Source organism: Equus przewalskii, chromosome 15, assembly GCF_037783145.1.
Source record: "Equus przewalskii isolate Varuska chromosome 15, EquPr2, whole genome shotgun sequence".
Taxonomy (NCBI): Eukaryota; Metazoa; Chordata; class Mammalia; order Perissodactyla; family Equidae; genus Equus; species Equus przewalskii.
The window spans coordinates 22,322,778-22,339,391 of NC_091845.1; the positions used below are offsets into that span (position 1 = coordinate 22,322,778).

The 16,614-nt window shown below is 36.7% G+C and overlaps 1 protein-coding gene across 4 annotated transcripts in view; it reads left to right on the forward strand.

The window, feature by feature from the left end:
- Positions 1-1,534: 1,534 nt before the first annotated feature.
- Positions 1,535-16,614, forward strand: part of TMF1 (TATA element modulatory factor 1) — a 28,429-nt gene continuing 13,349 nt past the window's right edge. For 2 of the 4 annotated variants that reach the window (XM_008520019.2, XM_070576840.1), the window contains exons 1-7: positions 1,655-2,410; positions 4,767-5,977; positions 7,671-7,774; positions 8,425-8,551; positions 11,053-11,158; positions 15,925-16,067; positions 16,306-16,472. In XM_008520019.2, coding sequence (XP_008518241.1) covers positions 2,233-2,410; positions 4,767-5,977; positions 7,671-7,774; positions 8,425-8,551; positions 11,053-11,158; positions 15,925-16,067; positions 16,306-16,472 — 2,036 coding nt within the window. In that variant the 5' untranslated portion in view covers positions 1,655-2,232. Of the gene's footprint in view, positions 2,710-4,766; positions 5,978-7,670; positions 7,775-8,424; positions 8,552-11,052; positions 11,159-15,924; positions 16,068-16,305; positions 16,473-16,614 lie in introns of all 4 variants that reach the window. The other 2 variants (XM_008520038.2, XM_070576841.1) reach the window with 2 other exon arrangements.

Here is a 16,614-nt window from a genome sequence, read left to right on the forward strand (position 1 = left end):
TGCCTTTTGTTTTCTTCCCCAAATAACTAAGGCTTAAAACAAAATTAAGAAGTACTGAAAAATGAGTTTTAGTGTCTCAGTATGGGAAAATGCAATACATGTTCTCACTTTTTGTTTTTGACTTAAATGGCAGTTTTCTACTCAAAAGCTTTGTGGTTACATGTCACTGGGTTAAATTTTCATGTATTGTTATTCTTTCTAGCTCCATATTGACAAATAACTTGTTTCATTATAAAATCATATGGGATAAATTTATACGCTTTATTTAAAAAGTTACAAATTCAGTTTAAATTTTTGAACATGCAGGAACTAAAATTTAGCACCTGCTTTATACAGGTGCTGTAGAGTAGCCTTGTGAGTATCTCCATCTGAGAGGTGAATAGTTTTAGAAAGTTAAGGTAATTTACTCAAAAGAGTACAACTAGAAGTCTTGGAACAGGGATTCCAACCCTAATCTGCCTCTAACCTCCTCCTCAGTACTTTGCTAAGCTGTTTGAAGTTACCAAGTTATTTAGTACTACCTGTAGGTTACTAAATTGTAAGAGTTTCAACATGCAAATTTTTACTGAAGTTAAATAAAATTCCTGGAAGATCATAACTTCTCAAGGGCAGAGTTTAAATCTGATTTTGAAAGAAAAATAATTCTTCTATGGCAAAGTTACTTGCAGTGGAGTAAAATACTCAAATATAGGGGACAGGCAGGTAAAGTAAATAACTGCAGCAGGGAGGATGTAATAAGAGGAGGTAGTATGATTAGTGAGGTCTGTGGCAAACTGGAGTGAAAATTACTTGTCAAAAGGGGCAACCCTTCCAGCTGACTGTGCCATGTTCGTATTCGTATTTTTCAAAATCAGCTGAAAATCTGGATTTTTATATGAAATTAGCCTTTTAAATGTTGGTAGAATTTTATCTTTAACATTATGGGAGCCAAACCAAACATAACTATTGATTAGATTAGGAAGGCCAATTTGATTTCTACGTATAGCTAAATGTTTGAAAAGTGCATGCCGAAAAAGTTGTATTTTAAATAATATGCACAATACACATTAATAGATTAATAGTTACAGTGCTTCCCAGGTTGGTTTTGATTGGGGCCGAGAGTGGACCTGTGTTGTGAGGGGGAGATTGCGCCTTCTGTACCCTTGTTCTAACTTGTAACTCATTTTGGAAGACAGCTTTTTACTTCCATCAGGTGGGCTGAATCAGGTCTTTTATAAAATGTTCCGTAGTTTTAGAGAAACCTAAACCTAGGGTTCCTCCTTTAGGCCAAGTTAATACAACTGATTAAATATTTGAGACAAAGCAGTAAGAGGATGCGAGACCCAAACTCCCCTTTGTTTGCACTTTTTACTGGCAAGGTGCTACCTCTTAGTATGTGAGTTATTTTCTAGGAGGGGATCCACATGAAAAGTCGCTTATTTCTCCTGGAAGAGTCAGCCTTGGCTGGTAGCCATAGTTTCTCCCGTGGCTGAGAATGCCAGCGCTAAGCTTGGAATCAGTGTCAATAGAAACCGTTCCGCGTTCTTGAGTAACTAATGGCAACCCTGGGCTCCCGGATATGACGTCAACGTCCCTCTTCTGTTCTTCCGTCTACCCACGGAACTCTGGGCTCCCGGATTCGGTGGTTGTGTACGTGGAAGAAGCTCGCGCATGCGCAGTCTGGTCCCTTCGTCTCAGCTGTGCGGAAGGGGCTGAGGGTAACCTCCCGGACCCGGGGAAGCCTGTTGGGGTCATGGCCTCCCACTGACAGGGCTAGGCGAGTAGAGAAGGGAGCGAGGCCGTTCCGCTACACCCTTCCCCGGGCCTGAGGCCGGTCGGCCTGGCCCTCGGCCTTCCCGCTGGGTGCTGCCGCCGCCAGTGCCGGCTGAGAAGGGGAGATGAGTTGGTTCAACGCCTCCCAGCTCTCCAGCTTCGCTAAGCAGGCCCTGTCCCAGGCCCAGAAGTCCATCGACAGGGTGCTGGACATCCAGGATGAGGAGCCTAGCGCCTGGGCCGAGACCATTCCCTATGGAGAGCCGGGTAAGGGGCAGGGGAGCGGGGCCCGGGGCCGCGCAGGCGTGTCCCCGGAGGCAGGCAGGTGAAGCGGGTCGCGAGGGCGCTGTCCTCGCGGAGGGTTCCGGGAAGTCACTGCTCCCCAGCCCGGCCTCAGGCGCTGCTTTTGTCTCCAAGGGGGACTTTGTTCTTTTCCTGGGTTAAAATCAGCCTCACGGTCCTCTCTGCCTGTGGCCCTGGATGCGGATCCTGCCGGCCTCGACTCACAGGGACTTGATTTGTTGTCTTGTCCCCAAGCCCTCCCCCGACGCAGCTCCAAACACAGCCTTCCCGAAACTCGAATTGCTGCGCACTTTGGGCGCTGTTCAGAGCCAAGATCTGAAGTTAATCAACAGGGACAGAAGAACAGTCGCTCACAGTGAGTGAGCACTTCGTGCTTGCGAGCTCCTTAATGTGCTTTTTTATGGCTTTCTCATCTTCAAAATAGCTCCTCGAGCTTCCTTCGTTGCTATCCGTGTTTTCCTGGAGAGGAAATCGAGGCTCAGAAAGGCTAAGTAACTTCCTTTAGGCCACTCAGCGCGCCAGGGGTAGAATATGCTGGAGATGTTACTCGTGGAAACTGTGGCCCAAGATTTTGGGGTTGCATCACATTTTATTTCCAATAGCTACGTCTCTGTTTGTCAGATTGGTCGAGCTTCATTTTTCAGGGATCTTCAGGTACTTTTGGCCCTAAGCCTAAGGAACAGTTTAGCATTTTGGTGTGTGGGGTAAAGCTTTGCAAGTTTTAGGGGTGTGAACGTCTGTGAAAAGGAGTAAGTTTTCTTGAGGACTCCTTTCTGGTTTGTTTTTGATTTTACATCGTTGAAAAGTCAGGACCTATATTTAAGGTCCCTCATTTTAAGATATTTTGGTCCGTGTGTGTGTGTGTGTGTGTGTGTTATGCCTCTCTTACTTTTTACAAGCTATTACATGAACTTTTTGGAGTAGCTCAACCTCCTTTTTTGTATGTCTCCCACACTTTGGAGGAGACAGAATGTAACTTAAGTATAAGGATACTTGTTCTATGAAACCTGGGGCTGGAATGGTGCTATATAATTCATTTTTAAGAATAAGTTATACAGAATTGACTCAGATTTTAGTGAAATGCTATAATGTTTGTTGATCATCTGTGTTTTACACTGCTGTCACTCAGAGATGAGCAGTGTTCAGAATGGAGTAATTTAAGTAAATATCAGATAATCCTGGGATTTATATAAAACATTCTTCAAGAGGCATATCTGACTTCTGTTGTTAAGATGACTTAAACTAATCAGCAGACCTAATCTTGTTACATTTTCCTCTTTAATTTTGTTTTTCTCCTCTTCTCATTGTTTTCGTGTACTGAATGGATGGATATAAAACTGTGTCCTCAACCTGAAATTTCCTATATACCTCTGAAATTGTATTAAAGGATAGACTTTAATATAGGGCTTGATAGTTTTAGGACCTTTTAGGCACTTGTGCTTTTCCCACCAGCTTCTTTTTTTTTTATTTTAAAAAATTCTTTGGTGAGAAAGATTGGCCCTGAGCTAACATCGTTGCCAGTGTTGCCAGTCTTCCTCTTTTTGCTTGAGGAAGATTGTCCCTGAGCTAACATCTCTGCCAGTCTTCCTCTATTTTGTATGTGGGATGCTGCCACAGTGTGGCTTGGTGAGCCGTGTGTAGGTGGGCGCCTGGGATCTGAACCACGAACCCCAGGCCACCCAAGCAGAGCCGGTGAACTTAACCACTGTTTCACCGGGCTGGGCACCCACCCCCTACTTCTAATTGTGTAGGATTTGTGTTCAGCCACATTTGAATTTAGAAAAGGAAGAATTTTTTAAAAATAAATGCTTTAAATATTTTAACAAATATGCTTTTTTTTTTTATCATTGGGGGTTTTAGTAGTGTGTATTTCTATGACTGATATAATTACCTATTTTTACTCAGAAGATGTTTTCTCCTTAGTGTTCTTAAAAAAATCCTAGCATCTATACCAAAAAGCAGCAATTCTAAAAATGTGCACATTTCTGAAATTCGTATTGACCTTCTACTAATTGCTGACATAATTTGGAATTTAGGAAGAGAACAAAACTTTCTCATAGAGTAGGTTTGGAGAGTGGGACTTGGAGAATGAACTTGTCATTAAGTGGATGAAAATGAATTTGTCCTCTAGAAGTTACTGTTCTCATCAGTTTAATCAGATCTTTGGAAAAGGACATTTGTCACCAGGATCTTGGGTTCAGTTTTGAGTGCTACCCTTTGTCTAGCTCATAACTATGTTTTATTATTGATGTTACAAGAATAAAATTAGTATGAAACTAACTGAATAGAAGGTGGGGTCAATTTGCCATAACTGCACATGACCTATAAATGAGGATACTGCCCGTTAATGTGAGATGCGTCATATGTATCTTGGACTTAGTGTGGGTATCTAACATATGCCATTACTTTCTTAATTTGTTGTGGGAGGGAGTAATATACTTGCTTCTAGTAGGCCAGGCCCAGTCTTGTCTTTTATCTTTGCTTTTAGTTCCTCTTGGGCAGATCCATATCAGTTTTCTTCTTTAAGGCCCAAAGTTAACCGTGAACTAAATTATGTAGTAAGGAAGGAGTTTAACAGGTGCAGGTTATGGGTGGTTTTCCATAGGTTTTCTTTTTTTTTAAATTTATATTTATATTGCCTTATAATAATGATTATAATATTAATGTCGTATGTATGTGATTTTATCTTTTTTAATAATTTTTTATCAAAGGAATAAGTCCCCCTGTCAGTGGAGGATGGGATAGTTCAACCTGGGGATTAAAATCAAGCACTGAACCTCAGAGTCAACCGGTAGCCTCTCCTAAAGCAATTACAAAGCCAGTTCGGAGAACAGTGGTAGATGAATCTGAAAATTTCTTCAGTGCCTTTCTCTCTCCAACGGATGTCCAGACCATTCAGAAGGGTCCAGTGGTATCAAAACCACCAGCCAAATCTCAACGACCAGAAGAAGAAGTGAAAAGTACCTTACAGGAATCCTTGCACACTGGACAGTCAAGAACAACTGAAACAACTGAGTCAAAAGTAAAAGACTCTTCTCCCTGTGTTGTATTGAAGGAAACTCTGGCAGTAGGTACTCCATCACCTAAAACAGAAGGCAAGCATGAAGAAACTGTTAATAAAGAATGTGATACAAAGGTGTCAACTGTACCTTTGAAAGTATCTGAAAGTGTAATTACTGTGAAAACCACTAGGGAAAATATATCTAATATGTCCACACAGTCTCTCACAGCAGAAACAAAGGACATGGCTTTGGAACCTAAGGAACAAAAGCACGAAGACAGACAGAGCAATACACCTTCTCCTCCTGTTAGTACCTTCTCATCAGGTACTTCTACCACCAGTGATATTGAAGTTTTAGATCATGAAAGTGTAATAAGTGAGAGCTCAGCAAGTTCGAGACAAGAGACTACAGATTCAAAATCAAGTCTTCACTTAATGCAGACATCTTTTCAGCTTCTCTCAGCATCTGCTTGTCCTGAATATAATCGTTTAGATGATTTCCAGAAACTCACTGAGAGTTGCTGCTCATCTGATGCTTTTGAAAGAATAGACTCATTTAGTGTACAGTCATTAGATAGCCGTAGTGTAAGCGAAATCAATTCAGATGATGAATTGTCAGGCAAGGGATATGCTTTAGTACCTATTATAGTTAATCCTTCAACTCCAAAGAATAAGATAGTTGAATCTGTTGAAGGAAAATCTGAAGAAGAAGTAAATGAAACGTTAATTATACCCACTGAGGACACAGAAATGGAAGAAAGTGGACGAAGTGCAACTCCTGTTAACTGTGAACAGCCTGATATCTTGGTTTCTTCTACACCAATAAATGAAGGACATACTCTCTTAGACAAGGTGGCTGAGGAGGGCGAAGCTGCTGAAAGTCAGCCAGAAGCACTTTCTGAGAAAGAAGATGTTTGCAAGGTAACTCTAGAAAATAGAAGGGGAGTGGGAGTTTTGGATATGCTTTTCAGAGATTAAACCATTTGTTTATTAAATATTCAGTAATGCATAATGATTTGTACTGTTAAAATTGGTAGGCATTTTGCCATGTAAGTGTGACATTCAGGACCTTAAACTTGAATAATTATTGATACTAATGTGTTTGAAATTTCTCTAGGGCAACTATGGTAGAATAAGTTGATATTTTAATAGAGCATAAAAAAGTTTCCATCTTATGTCTTTACTGTTGAGTCCTTATGACCTTAAAATTCTCTTATGCTATGCTCATTAGTTTGTCACTTTGCAAAGGACCGTCTTCTTATGTTAAGATATATCTTCGACTCCTTTGCAGATAAATGTGCTAAAACAAATCTAAATATTATATGGTTTTTCTTAATAGCAAAAAAATTTTTGCACGTTCACATTATTTGCAGCAAATCTTAAATGAAAAATTTAGTTTTCAGATTAATAATTGATGTTTTTCTGTTGTTATTAATTGCTTCAGTTTGTTTTCTCTTTTATGTTATTTTTGATATTTTCTATTGATAGGTGTTTTACAGGAGTAAGAAAGGGAAATGTCCAAGGAACAAAGGCATTGCTTACGACTGACAAATTGCTTCTCCTTAATACCTATAAAAGAAAAATGGTGTAAATTCGTTAACATTAAGTCACACTTGTGGCTTTTCCCTATGATTTTTAGATATAGAAATTGAGTTGGATCTGGCATCTTTACTAGACTCCTCTGAGATATAGGATGTCTTGAAGAAATGTCCTGTAAGTGCCATGTGTTGAATTATTTAACATAAAAAAAAGTGCCAGATTCTGTTACCTAGGTTTAATATTATTCACAAACAAAATGCCATGCTAAAGTTATGGTATACCTTCTGGAAGGTAAGTCATTTCTAAATTAATTTAGACCTAACTCAGGTAAGACTTTAGGTTTTTTTTAGGCACCATTCCTCCCCTCATTCACAAGTTGATCACTGCTTCAGCAGAACCTAAGAAATGAGATATTCTAAGCATTCCTTTTAATTTAGCTTTATACTGATATATTCTAGAGATTTTTTAATTATATGCCTATAGATTTTTCTAAAATTATTTTTTAAATGCAGTATATCATACTGAAGTTACATGTTACATGTTTGTGTTAAAGAATAATGTGGAAAAACAGACACTTGTATAGCCACTATCCAGCTAAGATAGGGAACATCACTAGAGGCTTTGAAGCTCCTCTTTGATCTTTTTTGATTGCGTCTGTGTCCCTTCCTGTTTTGATGCACATGCACACTGTTCCTAGATTTTTGCTGTTACCTAGTACACTTATGCAAGAGTTTTCTCCTCTAAGGTATACCTAAAAGTAGAATTTTCTACATTAAATGGTATGTAGATCTTCAACTAGATATTTCGTAATTGTTTTCCAAAGTGGTTTTATTAATTTATACTCCCACCAGTTATGTGGTTGTACCAATTTATACTCTCCTACCAGCTCTCTAGCTCTGTACGAGTTCTTGTTGTTCTGTAACCACTGTGTTCCCAAATTGTTTTTAGTTTTTTTAATGAGATAAATCTGTTTTATTTACTATAGTGATTAGATTACCTTTATAACTCATCACCTGCATGTAAAAATGGTCTCTTAAAGTTAAATGTTTGACTTTTGTGTGTTCTCCTTATCCAGACAGTTGAATTTCTGAATGAGAAACTGGATAAAAGGGAGGCTCAGCTATTATCTCTTAGTAAAGAAAAAGCACTTCTAGAAGAAGCTTATGACAATCTGAAAGAGTAAGTATTTTACAAATGTGAATAATTTTACACATTTTGTAGATGCCCATATACTGTGTTTTTATTTAAAGATATTGTTGAAATTAAAATGTTTTATAATTTAACTTGTTTATAATTATTGAAAAATATATAGCATTTCAATTCTAATCTTAGAGATTACTTCTCTCCTCAGATTATCTTTACCATGTTACCTTTGGCATTGAAGAGAGGTGTTTTGCAAAGAAAAGCACAAAAAACCTTTTTCCGTTTATTATTAATAATCTTTTAGTATTAGAGATTTAAAACATATATTTAAAGAAAACTGTGATGTTATAGTTAAAAAATACTAAGTATTGCTTTGCTTTAAGGAGGTGGTTGGTAAAATGTGACACAAAAAGATTAAAAAATGAAAAATTTTACTTACTTTTTTCTTATTTCTGTATATCAACTGTTGGTGACGTTTTCATTTTCAAACGGGTTTTCTTTGAGCTGTTTTAAACTAAATTAAGCAGATAATTTTTCTCTTAAAAGTTAACAGGGCTAAAACTAATGTATTTTAGTAAGGTGTGTGTTGAAGACAGTGTTATTTTCCTTTTGCAAACTGAACTCACCTTGTTAACTTGGGAATAAATAAACAAATATCCTCAGTCTCAATATTATTTTAAATTTAGTGAAATGTTCAGAGTGAAAGAAGAAAGCAGCAGCATTTCTTCCTTGAAAGTTGAGTTTACTCAGAGAATTGCAGAAGCAGAAAAGAAAGTTCAGCTAGCCTGCAAAGAGAGAGATGCTGCTAAAAAGGTAATGGAAGTTTAAATAATATTAATTAAACTCTATAGAGACATAGATTTTTGAGGAATGCATTCATAGTATTTTGGTAATGGAGAAAAGGTAAGTAACATTAAAAGGATACTATATAGTATATTAAAACTTAGATTGTAGATTTTTCATTATCTTGAGAATTATAGATTTTTGCTAATTTAAAGAAATCCAAACAAATACTTGTTTGTATAATTTTTGTGTAAGTCCTTGCAAGATACATAGCAAGGATCGTTATAATTTTTATAAATGATAATTCCATCAAAATAAATAGCACTTAAATCTAAGTGATTCTATATAAATTTTAAAATTTATCATTGCTCTCATTTGTTATTTTCCTCCCACTTCAAAATATTATATATACTTCTTCAAGTCAAAGGAATTTTAAAATAAAAATTTCTAATGGTTAGTGACTCCCTCTTGGGAGGCATAGTGTTGACTTATTCTAATGCAGGATTTCTTAACCTCAGCATGATTGACATTTTGGCCTGAATAATTTTATGTTGTGTGGGGCTGTCTGCTATATTGTAGGATGTTTACCAGCATCCTAGGCCCCTACCTACAAGATGCCAGTATCACCCTCTCCTCCCCATATTCCACTCCAGTCCCCCAACAGTTGTAATTGAAAATGTTTCTAGACATTGCCAGATGTCCCCTTTGCCCTTGGGAGCAAAATCACTCCTGGTTGGAAACCATTGTTCTAATTCTTATAATTTGGAATAGTTGGCTGTTTCAGAAGTTGGTAACCAACTAAGGTTAGTAATTATTGCTTGTATTCCAATTATTAGTAATGACACTTGCCAGCATTTTCCCTTCTCAGTTAGGTTGCTTTCCCCTTTCTTGACCAATGTTAATGTTAATATTTCTAATTTCTGTGTATACTCTTACACAAAAGAAATGTATCATATACTGCCATCTGCTTGGTTGCTTTAATTAGCTAGCTTGTTTCAAAGATTTTTTTATTTTTTTCCTTTTTCTCCCCAAAGCCTCCCAGTACATAGTTGTATATTCTTAGTTGTAGGTCCTTCTAGTTGTGGCATGTGGGACGCCGCATCAGCATGGCTTGAGGAGCGGTGCCATGTCCCCGCCCAGGATTCAAACTGACGAAACACTGGACTGCCACAGCGGAGTGTGCCAACTTAACCACTTGGTCACAAGGCTGGCCCTCCACTAGCTCGTTTCAGACACTAACAATAACCTGAGACTACGTAACCAACTTACCTCTTCCTGTCCCTGCTGTATTCCATCTGGACCAGTCTAATCAAGAAATTAGATTTTAAGTAATCTTTCTTTTCTGTAGTGCACTTTGAACTGTAGATATAAAATAGATCCAAACCATTAATTAAAGGTGGAAAGACTTAAACTCTAAGTTTTAATACATATGACACATTTTATGTATACTGCCATTTATGCACCCCCTCTTAGGATCCATAGGAAATTCAAAGGTGAGTTGAATTGCCTTAAGTGAAGAATTTGCTTTTCTAGTGATGAAAGACAGATAATGTCAACAACTATATAGTACTAGGCAGAATGAAATAAGTTTTAGAGAGAGATGAATAAGCGTTTGGAATGGTATCATAGAGGATGAATTCTGACCTGGGGAGTTGAGGAAGGTTTCGTGGAAGACATGCTGTTCTTAGTGGACGCTAACGGATGAAGCAAAGTTTGACAGTTGGAAAATGGATGGCATTGTTGTGGACGGTTCAGAGCACGGGCTTTGGGAATTTACCGACCTAGGTTCAAGTCATAAATCTACCTCTTACTAGCTCTCTGACCTTCAAAGTTTACTCAGTCTTTTTTAGTTTGCTTCTTCATGTAGTTGAATAATACAAGTGCCTCCCTCATAGGATTATTGTGAGGATTAAATGATAGTGGATACAAAGCATGGTTTAAATACTTAATAAATGTTAGTTGTTTTCAGCTATTGTTTGGTTTTAGAGCATTGCTTCAAACCAAATTTTAAGTCATAAGAGAGTTTTCACATCACCGTACTTCTCCATTGCAGTTTTAAAAGACAAACTATCTTGACTTGTTTCTGTTGAATCTCTGCTTTATTAAAGTAGATTGAACCTTATAGTCATGTTTTCCCTCTCATGTCACAACACACTAGTAAGTGCAGTGAGTTTTAGATGAGAGAAAGAAATGCAGTGACAAAGGAAGACATGCAGTGTTTGAAATGTCGTTCCAAATAGAGTGCTTAACTTGTAGAATACATATGTAGTGTTAGTGAAGAAGGGTATTCTCATTTGTGCTTCCATATTAAAACCTGTTTATATCTGAATTCAGGTATTATATGTTGTTTTCAGAGCTGTTTACTTGGTCTTAATTAACCAAAGTAATAAACTCAGGTTAACTGAACAAAACTTAGGGGTTCTTACCAAGAATGTGATTATTGACGACTTCTTTGAATATGGAAAAAACTTCAAAAACATGCCTAGAATGGAAGTAATTCGTTTGGAATTTGCAATTTTTTTCTTAATTAGGAAATCAAAAATATGAAAGAAGAACTTGCCACTAGATTAAATAGTAGTGAAACTGCAGACCTTTTGAAAGAGAAAGATGAGCAGATCCAAGGGTTAATGGAAGAAGGTACGTAAAGTATTCCGTTGATTATGAAAAATATTGTAAGAACAGGAAAAGTACTTGCCACATGACTAGCTGCTGTTTTGTAGTAAAAAATACCAGAAGCAAGAAAGCTTTGGACTTAAACCTCAGAAATGATAGATGACAATTTATGGAAGAATAGGGACTAGTAAGATGTATAAGGCAGAGATATATGTATGTAGCTTTTTGTTTCTAAGGAGGTAAAAAAAACCTCTGAAAAACAGAAGTTTGTACTTCCCTAGGAGTGCTTGTAACAGGTCTTGGAGCCTGTCATTTAAACCAAGATATTTCAAAGTTATAATTCTGGAGTTTATATAGTATCTGAATCTCTGGCTTGGGTGCTATATGGTATTGTTCTGGCATTTGATAGTGAATTTTTCTTTGTATTTTTGTCTTAATTTTTCAATTATTAAGCACTTTATGAAAAGATTTATAATTATCAAGATTGTGGAAACTAAAGATCCTTCATGAGATAAATCATTACAAATGGGCACTGAATTAATTTCTTTATATAATATGCTAGCAAAGCAGGAGGTTTTGGGAAGGGTGGTTAAGGGAATTTTTATTTTTATTTTCTTTCTTTTTTTTTTTTTGAGGAAGATTATCCCTGAGCTAACTGCTGCCAATCCTCTTCTTTTTGCTGAGGAAGCCTGGCCCTGAGCTAACATCGTGCCCATCTTCCTCTACTTTATATGTGGGACACCCACCACAGCATGGCTTGCCAAGCGGTGCCATGTCTGCACCTGGGATCCAAACCAGCGAACCCCAGGCCGCTGAGAAGCGAAATGTGGGAACTTAACTGCTGTGCCACTGGGCTGGCCCACTTTTTCTTTTCTTAATTGCAGTTTTTATAGTTAAAGGAATAATACTTTCTATTTACAGAAATTTTTGGTTATAGAAAGTGTACAAAGAAAGAAAAAATAGATCATAATCCAGTTTTATAAGGAACTATGAATTTCTTCTAGTCCCTTTTTATGCCTTTTTTAAACACATTCTAAAAAATAATTAACGTGATTTATCTAATTTGTAATTTTCCTTTTTATACATTTTCCTGTGCCTTTAAGTACTTTGATACCATTATTAATGGCTGTATTAAAGTCAATTATATGAGTATACCATAATTTGTTTTGTTTCCCTAATGTTGTACACTTATTTCTAAAATGTTAATATTACAAATAGTGGTGGAATGAACATTTCTGTGCTTAAATCATGGAACTTAATTGAATTTCCAGAGTAAGTGAGAACAATTGGAAGCAATCATTTCATGTGAAAAAGTTAGTTTTACCCAACTTTTCTTTTTCATTTATTCAGCCTAATGTTTAACAGTTATTATGTCAGATATTGTGTTTGGTTCAATAATAAATACAACACACTCCTTGTCCCTTAGGAGATTACAGTTTAGTGAGAGGGAAATATAGGTATATAGATCATTATAAAACACAGTCTAAGCCCTAATACAGAAGAATGAAGGAAGAGTTGATAAAACACGTAATCGTTATCTCAAGACATCTTGAAGTAACTGCCTTATGTTACAATATTAAAGACTGAGGGGAAGGCTGAAGTGCGTGGTTTCATAATTTTAAAAAGTTATTTAAAAGATTAATATCAAATGTCACTATTTTGGAATTTAGTAATTCAGTTAGGGAGTGGGCTGATTTTTTTTTACCTAATGAACTTTTTTATAGAGAAAGTAGAACTATTTCATATGAGAATGTTTACATATGGCTTTCTAATCCCCCAGAAGTATTTTTCAACTCACAGCTGAAAAGCTGAAAGACTCAAGCTGAAAGCACACTACCATGAGTAACTGATTACTTCGTTACCTAGATTCATCGCCTGTTAACGTCTTGCCACACGTCCTGCAAATCTTTATGTACATGTATACTCGTACACACACAGTACTCTTTTGCCAAACCATTTGAAAGTAGGTGACAGATATCATAACATTCTACTCCTAATTTTTTTCCTGGCTTTATTGAGCTATAATTGACAAATAAAAATTGTATGTCTTTAAGGTGTACAATGTGATTTTTTGATACACATTTACATTGTGCATTGATTACCATGATCATCCTAATTAACATATCCATCTTTTCATGTGGTTCGCTTTTTTTTGGTGACGAGGACACTTAAGGTCTATTCTCTTGGCAGATTTCAAGTGTATAGCACAGAATTAGTGTCCTTAGTCACCATGCTGTATATTAGATCTTAAGAACTTATTTATCCAGCGTAACTGAAACTTTGTACTGTTTGACCAACATCCCCCGATATTGCCTACCCCTCAGCCCCTGGTAACCACCATTCTGCTCTCTGCTTCTATGAGTTCAACTTTTTTAGGTTCCACGTATAAGTGAGATCGTGTACTATGTGTGTCTGGCCCTTTCATCCTTCAGGTTCATCCATATTGTCGCAAGTGGCAGGATTCCCTTTTTTTTTTAAAGATTTAAAAAAATTTTTTTCCTTTTTCTCCCCAAACCCCCTGATACATAGTTGGATATTCTTAGTTGTGGGTCCTTCCTGTTGTGGCATGTGAGATGCTGCCTCAGCATGGCCTGACGAGCGGTGCCATATCTTCGCCCAGGATTCGAACCAGCGAAACCCTGGGCCGCCGCAGTGGAGCGCGCAAACTTAACCACTCAGCCATGGGGCTGGCCCCCCCCCTTTTTTTAAGATGGAATAGTATTACATTTTATATATATTCTTTATATACCAGATTTGCTTGATCCATTCGTCCATCATCAACCAGACTGTTAGGTTATTTCCATATCTTGGCTATTGTGAATAGTGCTGCAACGAACATGGGATTGCAGATATTTCTTTGAGAGAGTGATTTTGTTTCCTTTGGATATATACTCAGAAGTGGGATTGCTGGATCATGTGGTAGTTCTATTTTTAATTTTTTGAGGGATCTTCATACTGTTTTCCATAGTGGCTGTACCAGTCCACATTCCCACCAATAATGTGCAAGGGTTCCCTTTTCCCCACATTCTCCCCAATACTTAGCATTTGTCTTTTTGATAATAGGTGTCCTCACAGGTGAGGTGATATCTCATCGTAGTTTTGATTTGCGTTTCCCTGATGATTAGTGATGTTGCGCATCTTTTCATATACCTGTTGACCATTTCTCTGTCTTCTTTTGAGAAATATCTCTTTACGTCTTTTGCCCTTTTTTTTTCTGCTTTTTCTCCCCAAATCCCCCCAGTACATAGTTGTGTATTTCTTTTTAGTTGTGGGTTGCCCATTTTTAATCAGCTTATTTGTTTTTTTTGCTGTTGAGTTGTATGAGTTCCTTATACATTTTGGATGTTAATCCCTTATCAGATATACGGCTTACAGATATTTTCTTCCATTCCATAGGTTGTATCTTCACTCTGTTGATTGTTTCCTTTGCTGTGCAGTAGTTCTCTAGTTTTATGCAATACCACTTGTCTGTTTTTGCTTTTATGTGCTTCTGGGATCATATCCAAAAAAATCATGGCCAAGACCAATGTCAAAAAGCTTTTTCCCTATGTTTTCTTCTGGTAGTTTTACAGTTTCAGGTCTTACATTTAACTCTTTAATCTATTTTGAGTTGATTTTTGTGTTGGTGTGTGATAGGGTCCAGTTTCATTCTTCTGAATATGGATATCCAGTTTTCCCAACATTATGTATTGATGAGGATTTCCTTTCCCCATTGTGTGTTCTTGGCATCTTTGTTGACGATCAGTTGACCGTAAATGTGTGGATTTATTTCTAGGCTGTTTATTTTGTTCCATTGGTCTATATGTCTCTTTTTATGCCAGTACCCTAATGTTTTCATTACTGTAGCATGGTAATATGTTTCAAAATTAGGAAATGTGACACCTCCAGCTTTGTTCTTCTTGCTCAAGATTGCTGTGGCTATTTGAGGTCTTTTGTGATTCCATATGAATTTTAGGATTGATTTTTCTATTTTTGTGAAAAATTCTATGGGGATTTTAAGACAGATTGCATTAAATCTGAAGTCTACTCCTAAATTCTTAAGTGTGCATCTCACAAGGGCAAGTACATTTTCCTTCACAAGCATGACATCATAATCCAACTTAAGAAAATTGGCATGAATTCAGAAAAGTAATCCAGCATATATTTTATCTTTTATCCCAGGTGTCTCTCAAAATGACCTTTGTACCAGATCATTTATCCTGCACCAAGATCTAGTCATAGTTTGTACATTGTATTTGGCCATTATATTCTTTTAGTCTGTCACCAATCTAGGATAGTACTCTCTCCTTCATGATATTGAAGACTTCATAGACTCCAGGCCAGTTGTCCTACAGAATGCCCCATGTTTAGGAATTTGTCACTTTCTTTAGATGAGATTCAGATCAAATTTTTAGTAAGAAATATCATAGCTGATTTTGTGTACCTACCACTCCATCACGTCAGTAGACACATAGTGTCAGGCTGTACCACAATTGGCAATGCCAAAACTGACTGTTTGGTTAAGGTGGCAACTGCCGGATTTTTTCATTGTAAAAGTACTTTCCCTTTGTGGTTTATAGTATGTGGGAATGATTTTTTAAAACTGTAAATATCCTGTTCCCCATCACTCTTCCACCTAGTAATTTTAGCATTCATGATGATTCTTGTCCAAATCATTTGTCACATTGGGAGTTAGAGTATTGTGATTTTAAAAATATTCTTTCCTTTTATGGCACTAGTTAAATAAAACATTCCATTCAGGTCTTAGGGAATCATCATTATTTGAACTTGTACTTTTTTGCCGTTGTCAGGAGAAAAACTTTCAAAACAGCAGCTGCAGAATTCTAACATCATTAAGAAATTAAGGGCTAAAGACAAAGAAAATGAAAATATTATCGCAAAACTGAACAAAAAAGTTAAAGAGCTAGAAGAAGAGTTGCAACATTTAAAACAGGTGAATATTAACCATTCTCTATGTATATGTTATTACTTCCTATGTGAACAGTTGACCATGGTTTATAAAGCATTTGGAATAATTTAATGGGATACATCATGTGGGAAGAATTTTTCAAACAATTTAATCAGCGAATGTTAAGATTTTTCTTCATTATAACACTTGAGATTCCTGGAATACAATTATTTACCATGTTGTTATTTATTGGAAAATACTTTTGACTGTTTTTGTAATATAGGTGCTTGATGGCAAAGAAGAGGTTGAGAAACAACATAGAGAAAATATTAAAAAACTAAATTCTGTGGTAGAACGCCAAGAGAAAGATCTTGGCCGACTTCAAGTAGACATGGATGAACTTGAAGAAAAGAACCGAAGTATTCAGGCTGCTCTTGATAGTGCCTACAAGTAAGAGAATGAATAAATATGCAACCCATTTAAAATCAAATATCAGAGCAAGATGTTGAAGAAATACTTTTTCTATTGTCTGATCACTAACAAGATTTATAAACTTAGCTATATATGGACTTGTAACTGGTCAAAGCAAGTT